At 37.4% G+C, this 14,031-nt stretch overlaps 1 protein-coding gene across 1 annotated transcript in view; it reads right to left on the bottom strand.

Annotated features, from left to right (window-relative positions):
- The window catches only part of LOC126092606 (protein turtle-like), an 855,628-nt gene that overhangs the window by 170,260 nt on the left and 671,337 nt on the right, over window positions 1-14,031 (bottom strand). The window contains exon 6 of the mRNA XM_049908305.1: window positions 6,534-6,765. Coding sequence (XP_049764262.1) covers window positions 6,534-6,765 — 232 coding nt within the window. The remainder of the gene's footprint in view (window positions 1-6,533; window positions 6,766-14,031) is intronic.

Here is a 14,031-nt window from a genome sequence, read left to right as displayed (position 1 = left end):
TCGTACCGGATTTGATGTGCGTATTTTACGTGTAGAAGTATGTTCGTGAATTCCTAAGGGACCAAACTGCTAAGGTCATCGGTCCCTAACTTACAAACTACTTACATAAACTTATGCTACGAACACCACACACACCCATGCCTAAGGGAGGACTCGAACTTCCGGTCGGAGGGGCCGCGCAATCCGTGACATGGTGCCTCTAACCGCGCGGCTGGTAAGGTTGTCCCATGCGCACCGATGTGGGATTCAGATGGGTGATTTAAAGATTTTCCTACTGACCAGCGACGTACCAGAAAAGCGGAATGATGCATTGTAGTCGGTGGAGAAATTAGGTTCATGGAATAGACGCGAGTCGGCCGGGGTGGCCGAGCGGAACGGTGCGACACCTACGGTCGCAGGTTCGAATCCTGTCTCGGGTATGGATGTGTGTGATGTCCTTAGGTTAGTTAGGTTTAAGTAGTTTTAAGTTCTAGGGGACTGATGATCTCAGAAGTTAAGTCCCATAGTGCTCAGAACCATTTTTTTGAACCAATTGACGCGAGTTATATTGGCCTATTTTGTTTCATGTATCGCCAACGTTTGTAACTGTGAAAGTAATGAAGCCAGTTTACGCGAAAGTCGGAAACATTTTATTTTCTACAAATTTTGGGGGCTCCACCTAGATCAGCTGAACGAGTGACGACACAGTTTTGTCCGTCTAATCTACGACACTTAAGGACAAACTTTTCTGAGCGCGACAACTTTTAACTATGTGAGATTGCGTGGGTTTTGGATCTACGACGTTGATCGACATTTTTAATGACGATTGACAGTACCAACAGCAAAACGATGCAAAGAGAAATTCTGAACATATTGGCGAAAGGAGAAATATCCGACGAAACCGAAACAACTTACAGCGTGGAACGCCGAGTTGACATTCTCAACGACAGGGTTAACTACTGATATGCGCTAATTTTGAGACGTGTTATAGAGTCGTTTGGGCTACTTTGAAACGTTGAGAAAAGTGAAACGAGTTGATAACATATCCAGCGACATCCATGTGAAGCGACTTCGAAAAAGTAAGAGAAAATATAACTTCTGCATCGACTGTTTGCATTAATTTAATGTTTTGCAGAAACTTTCAGTAGTACATGTGGATACTGTCTACAAACTGTGTTGTGAATGGAGTCGGTAGTAAAGAAGCAATAAATTTAAAAAAACTTTCAGTGTGTATGTGTGTGTGGTGGTGTGAAAAGGAGGGGCGGGGCTGTAAGCGAGACAAAGTTTCGTAAAGATTTGAAATTATGCGTAAAGTTTATTGGAAGTTTCTAAAGGTTCTCATTCTAAAATCAAAGATGAAAGAAGTCCGGAAATTTGCGCGCATACAGTTACATCGCCTCAAGATAATTTCACAGTTTCTAACTGTAATATTTGTCTTATTGTGTTAAACTCGTAAGATTGATTATGCCGCTTAATGAATAAGTTACAACAGCATATTAATTTCGGTCAATAAGTACGCGAAATATCGAAAACTAATTTCTTTTTGTTTTTAGGAAACCTGCAACTGATACCGGATTCTGGAATAATCACTTACTAATATGGATCTGCAGTATACATAGTGGGACAAAAAATGAAATGACTAGTGAAATTTGTTATTATTTATTAAACAAAGACAAACTTGTGATGAAAATTAACGACAACAGAGAACGTTAAGAGGAGGCTGAAGTCTAGATCGAGTCCCGCGTCAGTCACGGCGGGGTCTCTCTACAGCTCATAGATTGGCAACGCGCCAGGATAGAAGTAATGCAGACGAAAGAATTAGAGGATGCAATCCATGTGGATAGCAATAAAAGAATGAGTTTACTGGAGAGTATTCCGATTCGGAAACAAAAAGCAGATTGCAGTTCTCACCACATTCACAGGATCAAATGTAAATTTTCTATATCATTTCGTAACGGTTGCTCTTAAATCATTTGGCAGCAATGACGAATACCCAGTTAATAATCGAATACTCGTGATTATTTCGTGCTCCACAGTTGATTACTGTCAATGTTAACAAAAATCGCCACAGGTGTATTGCAGGAACAGGTGTTTCTATTACGTCACAGCCGGCTAACTCTAAAAAAAAAAAAAAAAAAAAAGAAAAAAGAAAAAAAAAAGGTTCAAACGGCTCTAAGCACTATGGGACTTAACATCTGAGGTCATCAGTCGCCTAGAACGTAGAACCAATTAAACCTAACTAACCTAAGGACATCACACACATCCATGCCCGAGGCAGGATTCGAACCTGCGACCGTAGCGGTCGCTCGGCTCCAGACTGTAGCGCCCAGAACCGCACGGCCACTTCGGCCGGCAACTAATTCTCACAAAGTGGCGGTAATGTGCCGGGTTTCGCACTCAAAAATATCTAGAACAAGCATTTATCACACACGCCGAAGAGATAGCGCAACCACAGCTATCAGTTTATCTACATGCAAGGAACATGATAAGCTGTGCTATACAGGGCTCAGAGAAAAGGTGATTTCCTGGCAAGTAAACTTACAGTAACACATTTATTTGTTAAGTTTGCACGCGTATCTGCATCAAGGCTCAGAAGTTTTCGTGAGATTTCTAGGTACTTTCTATTGTCACTTGCGTGTACCGAACCAGTTCAGTGTGTTAACTGCAAGTTGGTTAATGGGTTTGCGGGGTGAGGGGGAGTGAGAGGTGCAGAAGCCCCTTCTGCCTCCCGCACTGTAGACACCTGTGGTTCATGCTTCCGCGAAAGTAGAAGTAGCGCACGGAGGTAAAGATCGCCTACACGTTCTTCGCAATCAATACCGAAGTTATCTTGCGTATTTACATGTTTAATAAATATCATAACTGCAACTGTTATGTAATGTTAACAACAGTAGTACAACATAGCAGTCAACAATTGATTACCTCCCACAATACTGTCAGCTACGTATAATGTTGGGTGCAGCCGAAAACAAATGACTACCGTCTGAAGTCTTCCGACATCTCGACGGTTCAATCCCACGTCCGGCCACCCTGATTTAGGTTTCCCGTGATTTCAGTAAATTGCTCCAGGCAAATGACGGGATGGTTCCGTCAAAAGGGCACGGCCTACTTCCTTCCCCGTCCTTCCGTAATCCGATGAGACCGATGACCTCGCTGTTTGGTGTCTTCCCTCAAACAACTCAACCCCCTCTTCCGACATCTACCGAAATCTCCCGTTTCAGGACTAAGGAGTTGATCGGGAAACTTAAGGTTGACGTATTCCTATATTGCTGTTCCATAACGCCCCTCTGGGAGTTGAAAAAGTTATGAGTAAAGAAGTTTTGTAAGATTTTGCCGTATCACTGCTTGCGACTTGTCTGGCTCCTCCAATACTGGTTTGGCAGATGCATTAAAAAAATGTTGGTGGTTGTATGTAATACATGAAATGTTCGGTACCCAAACGCAAGTATTTTTATAGTCTGTTGGAATAAAAAGAATGTTGTTCGGCATCTGAACCCTCAGCCTCCCCAGCCACACAGACCGAAGTAGAAGTGAGGGCGTCTAATGGCGCTGCCCAGTAACAAGTGCTTCCAGTCATGTTCCTTGTGAAATACCACAGCTAAGCAGATCACACAAAAAAGTATCATCTCTAGGACGTAGCATGAAAATACTGTGTGCCTCTTTCTCTAGCCTCGGTAGAGCCTCGTTTCGTCAAGGAAAGGAGTCCACAAGTTTCTTCAAGTGTGCTATATCCAGCAGAAGCCACTCAACGATGATCAAATCCTGTAGAGCTAAACAACTTTAGGCAATAACGACTGGTACTATCATTCGCTGTTCCAAACAGTCCCTGAATTTTCTGTACGATTAAGATTGGAAGAGTCCGCAGCTCGTGGTCTCGCGGTCGCGTTCTCGCTTCCCGAGCATGGGGTCCCGGGTTCGATTCCCGGCGGGGTCAGGGATTTTCACCTGCCTCGAGATGACTGGGTGTTTGTGTTGTCCTCATCATTTCATCATCATCAATGAAAGTAGCGAGACTGGACTGAGCAAAGGTTGGGAATTTGTATGGGCCCTGATAACCGCGCAGTTGAGCGCCCCACAAACCAAACATCATCATCATCACCATCATCATCATCATCATCATCATCATCATCATCATCATCATCATAAGATTGGATGATTTAGCATGTCAGTCAAGATGCTTTAGGGTGCCTAAGTGTTTGTTTAACCAGAAACATATGCGATAAGCCTTCTGAACAAGGCTGTTGTCATCTTGGAAGACGGGATTGTCCACAGAATACTCACCAGGAAGGTGTAGAAGAAACGACAATATTTGGTCAAAGAAAACTCTGAAATACAATTCCTCATTCGCGTTCATGATACTAACCTAAATTCATGGTACGAAAAACTCTCTCACACAACATCACAGGGGTCAAGTGAACTTTGCGATACTGGGTTTTGTTATTGTGATGGCGGTTTTTAGTATCGCTGTCTTCATTTGAGCTGTACAGGTCCTGTGATACCAGCTTTTAAGGTGTGTGTGTGTGTGTGTGTAAGGGGGAGTGAGAGAGAGAGAGAGAGAGAGAGAGAGAGAGAGAGAGAGAGAGAGAGAGAGAGAGTTATATAGGTCAAATGAAATATTCGACTCTGGTTGAGTATTTCTTTGTCCAGTTCATTCTCAAGGGTTTCATGTTATTTTTCGGTTTTGTTTATTTTGGAATGCTGACGATATTCTTATTTTTGTATATTTAGCTTCTCCCAGCTCCAACCCCCCTACTTCCTACGGTCGTCCTATTAAATCCATTTTATTGCTGGGTTGAAATATATTAGTAGTTTATTACTTGGTTCGCGGGTTTATTTAGCGATGTTATGGCCGCCATATTGTATGTGCTGGAAGTAGGGGTGTCCACCATCTTGATGACGTCAGAGGTCAAAGCAGACTCGTGGAAACGGACTTCTGGTTCTCCAGTTCCGTGGTTCTGCAGCTTGAATTGCACTCTGCACACCTCATTGGGCCATCAGTACACTCGATGTGCTTTGCATAATTTGATGAAATCACGAATAGTTGGAAGACAATAATTCCACTCAGCTACTGTACTAGTTTCTGTGTTGTTTGGACCAGTGACGACATGTAGCTTTCTATGCCACAATGCTCTTTTGTCAGGCACCTGACTCCACGTCCCACTGCATAGGGAACTCATAGGTGGAAACGTCAGTTACAGTGTAAGTTTGTGCCACACCTGTAATCATGGTCAAATAGCCTAAAGGTTAAGGTGACTGCTTGAGATAAGTGGGAAGTATTGGTTCAAGTCTCAATTCAGCACAAATTTTCTACTATCGCTATAGGTTTATGTTTTAAATAATGTTTGCACTTGCATTTCCAGGAATAGTGTAGTATCTACTGACTGCAAAATAGGAGCAACAGGGGCTTACACAGAGACACACTGATAACCAGTTGGGGTAAAATGACACTGGTATACTATTTACTTTCTGCCACACACTGCATGGTGTCTTGCGGAGTACAGCTACAGATGTTGCTTTTGTTTGGAACCCAAGGAAAATCTAGAGTCAGAGAAAACACTGTATTATTTGTATTAAGATGGTGTAACACTATGGACAACAAAACAACTTACACCTGATAGAGGTTGGCTATGTGAAAATGGTTCAACTGCATAAATGCGTTATAAAAGACCCATTTCCCAAAAAGCAATTTTAATAATTGCTGTGAGACTCATTCCACGTCGGTATAATGTCCTCAGTTCTCTTATCACAGAAGTACTTTCATATCTGATTTTAGGCCATCAAAAGAGTTAAAGGCAAACAGTCAAGTCCTAAATTGTCAAGTAGATTTCAAAATAGATCTTTATGAAATCTTTGAAGTGATCGCTTATCATTTATCAAACGTATGGGAAAATACTATGAAGAAGACAACATAAGTCAGAAACGGTAATCATTTTCTGACTTCTTTATCCACTGTAAATATACCTCAATATAATATTTTTCCAGAAATTGCTTTCAAATTTTAGACTTCGTGACACACTCTCTGTTTAAATTGAGAGAAAATACAGTTTTAGCCAGAGATATTTGTTCTTTGTAACATGCACTAAAGTCATTCATATGTAATAATTTAGCGCTAACCCCTTACTCTACTCGCTCCTCATTTCAGATTTTTTGTTGTGGAACATCTTCGTCATCACATGTTACGTTCGTCACTAATTTTATCTTATGCCTAGGACATACAATTACTCAGCACTAGATTTCAGAGTACTGGAAAGGAATACCCGATCTAAAATACTAGCACAGTAACACAGTGCTGCCTTGTTTCGAAGGTTTTCATGACATAATTTATGGACGAAATATTTCGAGGTATCTAGTGGAGTTAGCTGTTCCACTATTCTGCCCAATAATTCAGCAACTGGATTGCGCAAAAAATGGTAAGATCACAGTTTCTAGAAGACAATGTAACACATCAGAATTTAATTAATCTATTACAATGTTACAGTCATGCAAATAATTTCTATATAACATAATATAATTTTAACGAACTCAGTATCTATTTAAGAACCAAGAAGTCTCACCGTGAACATCCAAATGGAACCATGTGCCATTCCTGGGCTGATTAGGTGGTCTGTTCAGAAAGACCACTTTACACTCATACCAGCCCTGGTCTGACTCACGGATGTTGGTCAGGTTGAGGGAAGCAAGCCCGTAGGGCGAGTCCGGTGAGACGCGTGACACGCGACCCTCATAACCTTCACCACTGTGGGTCGGGTAGCTGTCGTACCAGATGTAGATGGGGATCTCCTGACCCTGTCAGCCGCAAATATGCAGCGGCACAACATACGTATCAAGGCCAACAATGCAGCACTCGACAAATCACCATTCTGTGAAACTCTTTTACATATGAGTTGAGTCCAGCATCATTCATTTTGCCAACAATTAACAGATACTAAAATGCTCAAAAATAATTTTTAAGTAAAATACGTAAAATAATTGGAATACAGTGTTCTAAATATGATGCAAATAAAGTTGCAATTAATATCAGAAGACATTAGGAGAAAAAAATGGACATCATCTGCATGAGAGTAGAGTGTGTATTGTTGTGCACAGAAGGTGTGTACTGTATATGGGATACCAGAGCCAGAAATTACTGGAACATATGAGAAAGACAAAATATTTCTGTAATATTCAGTCTTCTACACATGTCTTAGGACCATTTGGAGGATCTCTCAGAATGTCAGTAGTGTATTGGCATGTATCTGTGTTACATGGTTTTAAGCACTTTTGATATACTTTAATTACTTGGTCATAGGAACCCATACAGGCCCTATTTATTACAATGTTAAGGCAAAAATTATTATTGGCATTTGAATAATATCTATGTCAATGTCACTGGATGCTGAGCTCAACATCATTTGTTACATTTATAGTTACTACTTTAATCTACAATATGGTATACTGATACCTCAATTAACATGCATTTTACAATATTCCATAAATCTCACCATTCCATTTACTTAGATACATAGGAATAGTATTCAGAAATAAGGAGTTAAAAGGAAAATACCTCAAGGAAAGGATGAAATGGATGTACTGCAATCTTGTTATTTAATTTCAGGAGCTGTTACATGCTCCCTGAAGTTGTTTGTGTTCAAATCTACTATATATGAATACCAATGACTCTCACTGTTGATTAATTGTGCAGTCTGGTCAATTGTATTACAATACTGCCACTGCACTTTGTCAAAGGCTATGCTATCCATGTAAAATCATGCATTTAAACTGTGTTAAAAATTATTCAGTTAAATACCAAAACATCTTTCACAGATTTGTGGTGGCTGAACATGTACCACCTTCTACTGCTTTTATTTTACTGCACTTGAATGTGTTTGTACTGCAATACATATATATTTGTTTTACATGACTCATTAAAAAAAGTCAAGCAAAACACCTCATAACTGCCATTAATTGTAAGCATTTTTTTTATACTAAAAGCTTATAGTTTTATGAATGATCCGACAAGCAGTGACATGTTCTGGAGTCTTCTGCATTTATTTATTTTTGTGTAGATGTAAATAAACATTCTCTCATGATTTCAAGATATGCAGGAAGAAGCTATGCTGAAAGAATGTTTCATTTTGTGTAAACTGAAATTATGAGATGCTTTGGTACGAGCAGACATCTCTTGGAACTCTCACATGCTGTCCACTTTGAAAACATTTAAAAAATATAAATACAGAATTTTCTAGAGGTGCTCACTTTAAAGCAGAGACATTAAGGGCCGTCACACATAGGGGCTCATGCCATCAGGAACATTCAATATCTATTAATATTAAAGTTTGGTAAATTATCAGTTAGGATTGCTTACAATTAATATTATCAAAAAGCTATTTCTAACAGCTACAGCTATATGGTTAGAAAAAAACTGGAAATATGAATAGGATATTACTAGCTGCAAATCCAGAACACACTCAATTACTTCATTTGATAGTGAAAAAAATATTTGGAGATAAATGAGCCAAGAAATGATGATGCACAAAAAAATCATAAAAATGATATGTAAAAATTATAATAATACTGGTAAGTGTTGGCATTAAATACAAAACAATGCAAGCTTTTCTTCCAGACAACAGTGTATCAATAAGTGTGTGCATTTGATATCTTTGTTATTGTAATTATGAAAAAAATTTTCAAATCAGTATTGGGCACTGCCAAAACCAATTTGTAAAATTTTTTGTGGGGAGCATGGGGGCCATGGAAGTAGGCTGTTTAGGTTTTTTATGTTGGTAACACCACGTAGTGCCCTGTATGTAAATTGCTGACTGTGCTGTGTGCAGTCTGTGGCTGGTTGGACTCATTGTTGGAATATTCGCTAGTCAAGTGTTAGGCAGTTGGATATGAACAGCGCATAGCTTTGTGCAGTTGGAGGTGAGCGCCCAGCAGTGGTGGATGTGGGGAGAGAGATGACAGAGTGTTGAGTGTCCGTCAGAATAAGGTGGATGTCACAAAATTATATATATATATATATATATATATATATATATATATATATATATATTATGACTTTTGGACACTATTAAGGTAAATACATTGTTTGTTCTCTATCAAAATCTTTCATTTGGTAACTATGCCTATCAGTAATTAGCGCCTTCAGTAGTTAGAATATTTTATTTAGCTGGCAGTATTGGCGATTGCTGTATTGCAGTAGTTTGAGTGACGAAGATTTGTGTGAGGTAAGTGATTCATGAAAGCTATAGGTTATTGTTAGTCAGGGCCATTCTTTTGTAGGGATTATTGAAAGTCAGATTGCATTGCGCTAAAAATATTGTGTGTCAGTTTAGTGATGATCAGAGTAAGTAAAGAGAGAACTTTCTGAGTATGTTCAGTTTTACTCAGCTGTTTCTGTATCAAATAACATAAGAGTTTTTCCAGCACTGTCATTCGTAATTTTTCTAAGGGGATATTTCAACTTTTTCTCATTGAACTTGTTGTTTCTGCAGATAAATTGGTTTTCTGTAATTAATATCATAATAAACATTCTGTATTACCGCTTTTTCATGAATAAAAGAAAATTACATTACGAAAGATAACTACGTGTTAAGAACTAGTAGGTGTATGATGTATCATGTACTGTGCAAAGTTTATGTACTAGAGGGCATGTTCTTCGTTTTGAGGATTTGCTGAATAGAAATATGAAAATAGCCAGCCACGATTTCAAAATATTAACCAGTTACTAATGGTAATGAGTTAACGTATTTGCAACCATGATGATTTGATTTGGAAAGTACATTGCCATTGATACAGATGGATCTAAACTTCTGTCTGATATCTATTTGTTAGTTTCATGGTTTGAATTTGGGAAAGTATTACAAGACAAGGCAAATGTGAACTTTGTATCTGTTTATCCACAGGACCCATATGTCAGAATTTTTTTTATCAAGAGAAATGCATGGATATTATTTTAAAATGTAACAAATGGTGAAGGTAGTTCTTGTTACATCACTGGAACAATGCATAGAAAGTGAAATATATGAAGTACCCATCCACAATGTGTTTTATTTTTTACGTTTGGAAGGGTCCATTTGGAGCTTATGAGCCAAAGGTGTTTTCTCATATACTGATCTATGGAAGGACAGGGAACAAAAGCTTCTTGTGCAAGGAATAAATCATTTAATCCCCAACGACAAGGCTAACTGATTAAAAAAATTTAATCAGTTATAAAAAGTAATAAAATAGTTTTAGGGTAACATTCAGTTAACAACTGTATAGTGTTGCATTCTGGATAGCAGCAAAGAGATAACTAATTTTATGGAAGTATTTACATGGCTTATCTAAATTTAAAACTAACAGAAATATAACATGCAAGCAAACAGAGCTTAGAGTGCAGCTACACTTTCAGCTACATTGCTCCAAATACATTAGTAAACATCTTACTGTAAAATTAATCAAAGCACCTCTAAACAGCCACAGAGATAGAGAGAGACAGAGGGACTTGTTAATGAGCTGTTAAGTGCAAGTGATGTAGACAACTGCATTGCATGGTTAATTCTTAAGGTAGCTTTCTCTAGAATAAGGCACTGATTCATTCAGTATTTTCCATTTCCTTTTGACTGTATGTGCATAGTTACACAACATGGTATTTTTTGACTGAATAAAACAATCTGAGATACACACTGAACACTGAAATTTTTACAATGCATTATTACTAGCTTTGTATGAGACTGCATTGCAGCCAGTTAATAAACAAACCAAAATAACCCCAAAAAATTGGTGTCAGCACACTATATCAAGTACACAAAAAATTATTTTGTCATATTTAATTTATTTGGTTTTCTTTGTTGGCTGTCCCTTGTGATGCAATGGGTGTTTCGAAGAATCTCTATTAACTGTAATTAAATAGTATTTACAGTCCCAAAAACATGTTTTACTTGTTCTACAAAGATACATGTATCACAGCAAAACAGACATTTTTTAAACTAGTACACATTTCAGATGACACTTGTAATGCAGTTATCTTCATCACACCTTTTGCATTAAGGTTAAGTGAATGAGTGAAGTGTATTTACAGGCAGTGCGTAATATGGATTGAATGAAGGAACATCATATTTACAACATTATTTTTTTATGGTGGGAATATAGAGTTTGAGGTCATTGGCAGTGATCTTCAATATGACAGGAGAAAAATGTAATAATTCTTTGAAAATGCTGATATGTTATTGCACAGTTTTTGTATTTATTTACTGAGTGAAATATCCACATTACTGTGGGGGAGGGAAGAAATAAACAACACTATAAACTCATCATATTTAAACACTGTCAGTATAAACTTGCACTATGTCACTGTAGCTGTGATGTAATGAACATAATTTTCAACAGCAACTATGACAGATAAACAAATTCAAATACTGTCTGAAACTATTTACTGATCTGTAAAAATCTTCTGCACTTCTGTTATTATAGGGTAAGTACTTTGATATATCTTATGTTATGACACAATGATGTTAATTTAAGTGGCTAGATCAGCAGACTTCTGTAGTTTTTATGACTTATTGATATTCCATCAAGAATGATATCTTTGCAGATTAGTGTCATTTGATAACTATTTCTTCAAGTCTCATACTGTTTTATATCAGTGATGTCAATGCCTATTTCAACTGCATGATCTTTAATGGGAAGCGGTAAATTTTCTAATGTTGTCTTTAGTATTATTTAGACAGTGACTCCATAAACAGGTGAGTAGATTACAACTTTTGCAATAGCAACAGCTCACCCCCCCTCGGCCCCCCCATTACATTCCCACCCACTGAAATGCAGCTTAATATAGTTCAGTTACAATGATAAAAATTATATAATTGCCATTATGTAAATGTAGAGTTCAAATTTTGAACATATCAGCATTTTCTTTTTGTTCTTTCTCAAATTTGCTTCTTATTTTTCTGTTTTGATTTCATTTTTCTCTTAAAATGAACAATATATTACTTGCTTTGTTAGGGTAGTTGAGTAGGTGATAACTTCTATCACTAACTGATTGAAGAATCATAGGAATTGGGGCTGGAGAAAGTAATATTATAATTTTTTCTTCTTAGGATTGGTAGTAGGTCGCAGGAAATACCCAAGACTCCAACCATTACCCAAATATTGCTAAATTGAATCCACCCTAGTATAACAATTGTTTTAAAATAACTAGAATACATTGGCTGACAGTGACGCAGTAAACTCAGTACATGAACATAATGGAACACTCTTTTAGGATCTACCAGTATGAGATTTTAATGTCATTATTTGGTCATGTTACTGCCCTCTTTGTAGCATAAAATGTTCTTAACATAGAACTAATTTCTATTAGTATGTTAAATGTATTATATAGCCTAATAAAGCTCTGTTCTCTCTCTGTTGACTTGTCTTGTTGGTCGTTTGTCCCTTGTGGCGAAAAGAGGCCAAATTATATAGATACGTTTTTAAATCCAAATACAGGTTAAGAACCAAATCAAAAAAGGCACAGTCCACTGCAGGACAAAGAGCTTGACTTGGAACTACATGTAACCAAGGTACCTGGTCAGATGTACACAATAACTTTTATAGCAGTTACTGCTTTAATGACAAACATATATATTAATTTTTTTTACAGGAAAAAGGAGACATTGATAATTTTAATATTGCAGGTACATAGGCAGAAAAATATTTACTAATAGAAGTAAATCACTTATAAAGGAAAACGTTTTTAAAACAGCAAATTACCTATGACACATTCTCTGCCATAAAGTCTGATACCAGCATTTATCTGAAGACTGGTTCCATCAGTCCACCCATTTTTATACCACTTATTTACTTTCTGCAGTTTGATACCAAGAAAGTGTCCATTTCATTGGGAGCCTTAGTGGAACTTAAGTTAGTCTTCGTTAATGTGTAGTGCAATGAATGAATTTGTTTCCAACTAATGTTTGTACTCAAGGAATGACTTTTCACTACATGACTGATGTTGTTTGACTAGAATTGTATTCACTCCATTTTTGCTTCTTTCACCAAAGACAGCTGGCTGTGTGAACTCTTAATGTACACAGTTTTGATCTTAGTATAACTTGCTTGGGGTCTATATGAAGTACTGAGCCTCTAAAGTTATATCTAATCCGTTGTTCTCTGCTGCTATCCTACCACGTAGGATTTTAAAACATCAGAGTAGCATCCTCATATTGCTGATATGGACCATTACATTATATGGGTTTGGTCTCTCTTCCAGTGCAGCCTGGTAAAGATTCTGCATGAGGTAGTGTGCAAGAGTTGACAGCACTATAAATTTTCTACACATTTGTCTTTGAAGTAGATTTACAGCTCCTTAGAATTACAGTTTACAAGTGCTCCTCATCATTATTTTCAAATTACATGTTCATTTTATGAGCAAAATGTTTGATCAATATGATAGTATTGTTACAATCTAACATTTACACCTATTACATTGTATTTCTGTTTCAAGTCGTCCTATCATGTGTTATACAAGGAGGAAATTTCTGTAAGTTTATCCATCTTTGTATTACAAAAGAGACGCCATTATCAAAACAACTATATCCTTGGAGAATAAATCCTGATTTTTTCACACTACAGTATTTTTTAGACTGATTGTACTGGATATCCTGACATATCAGTGTTACTTGAATTTCTGCAAGTCACTCTACTCAGATAGAGGTGAATAATATCCCATGTGACATCAACTTGTTGGGGATGAAACATGATTAACTGAACAATTATATGGAGTTTTTTTCCTGAGAATCTCGTGTACTCAGTGGAAGTTACAATAATAGAACTTAAGATGTAGTACCTTGCACCATACAGTAACATCACAATGTAAGTTCGTGAGTGAATGGATAATAGTAATTTTATGTAATTGGTCTGTATACTTGACAAGAATAGGTATGAGTTTTGCTCTCATCCAGCTTCATAGGACAGTTCCTCGTCAAATATTATGTGTTACGTGTGAGCAAGGAGATAGAAAGAGACAAGTAAGAGCGTCATATCATTGCAATAATTGCCACTGATAGATGGAACACTTCCTCTTTTTACTATTTAATTTAATGTTATAAT

Source organism: Schistocerca cancellata, chromosome 7, assembly GCF_023864275.1.
Source record: "Schistocerca cancellata isolate TAMUIC-IGC-003103 chromosome 7, iqSchCanc2.1, whole genome shotgun sequence".
In the NCBI taxonomy this organism is placed as follows: Eukaryota; Metazoa; Arthropoda; class Insecta; order Orthoptera; family Acrididae; genus Schistocerca; species Schistocerca cancellata.
The sequence above is the reverse complement of the archived record's forward strand: the minus strand, read 5'-3'. Positions and strand labels throughout refer to the sequence as shown.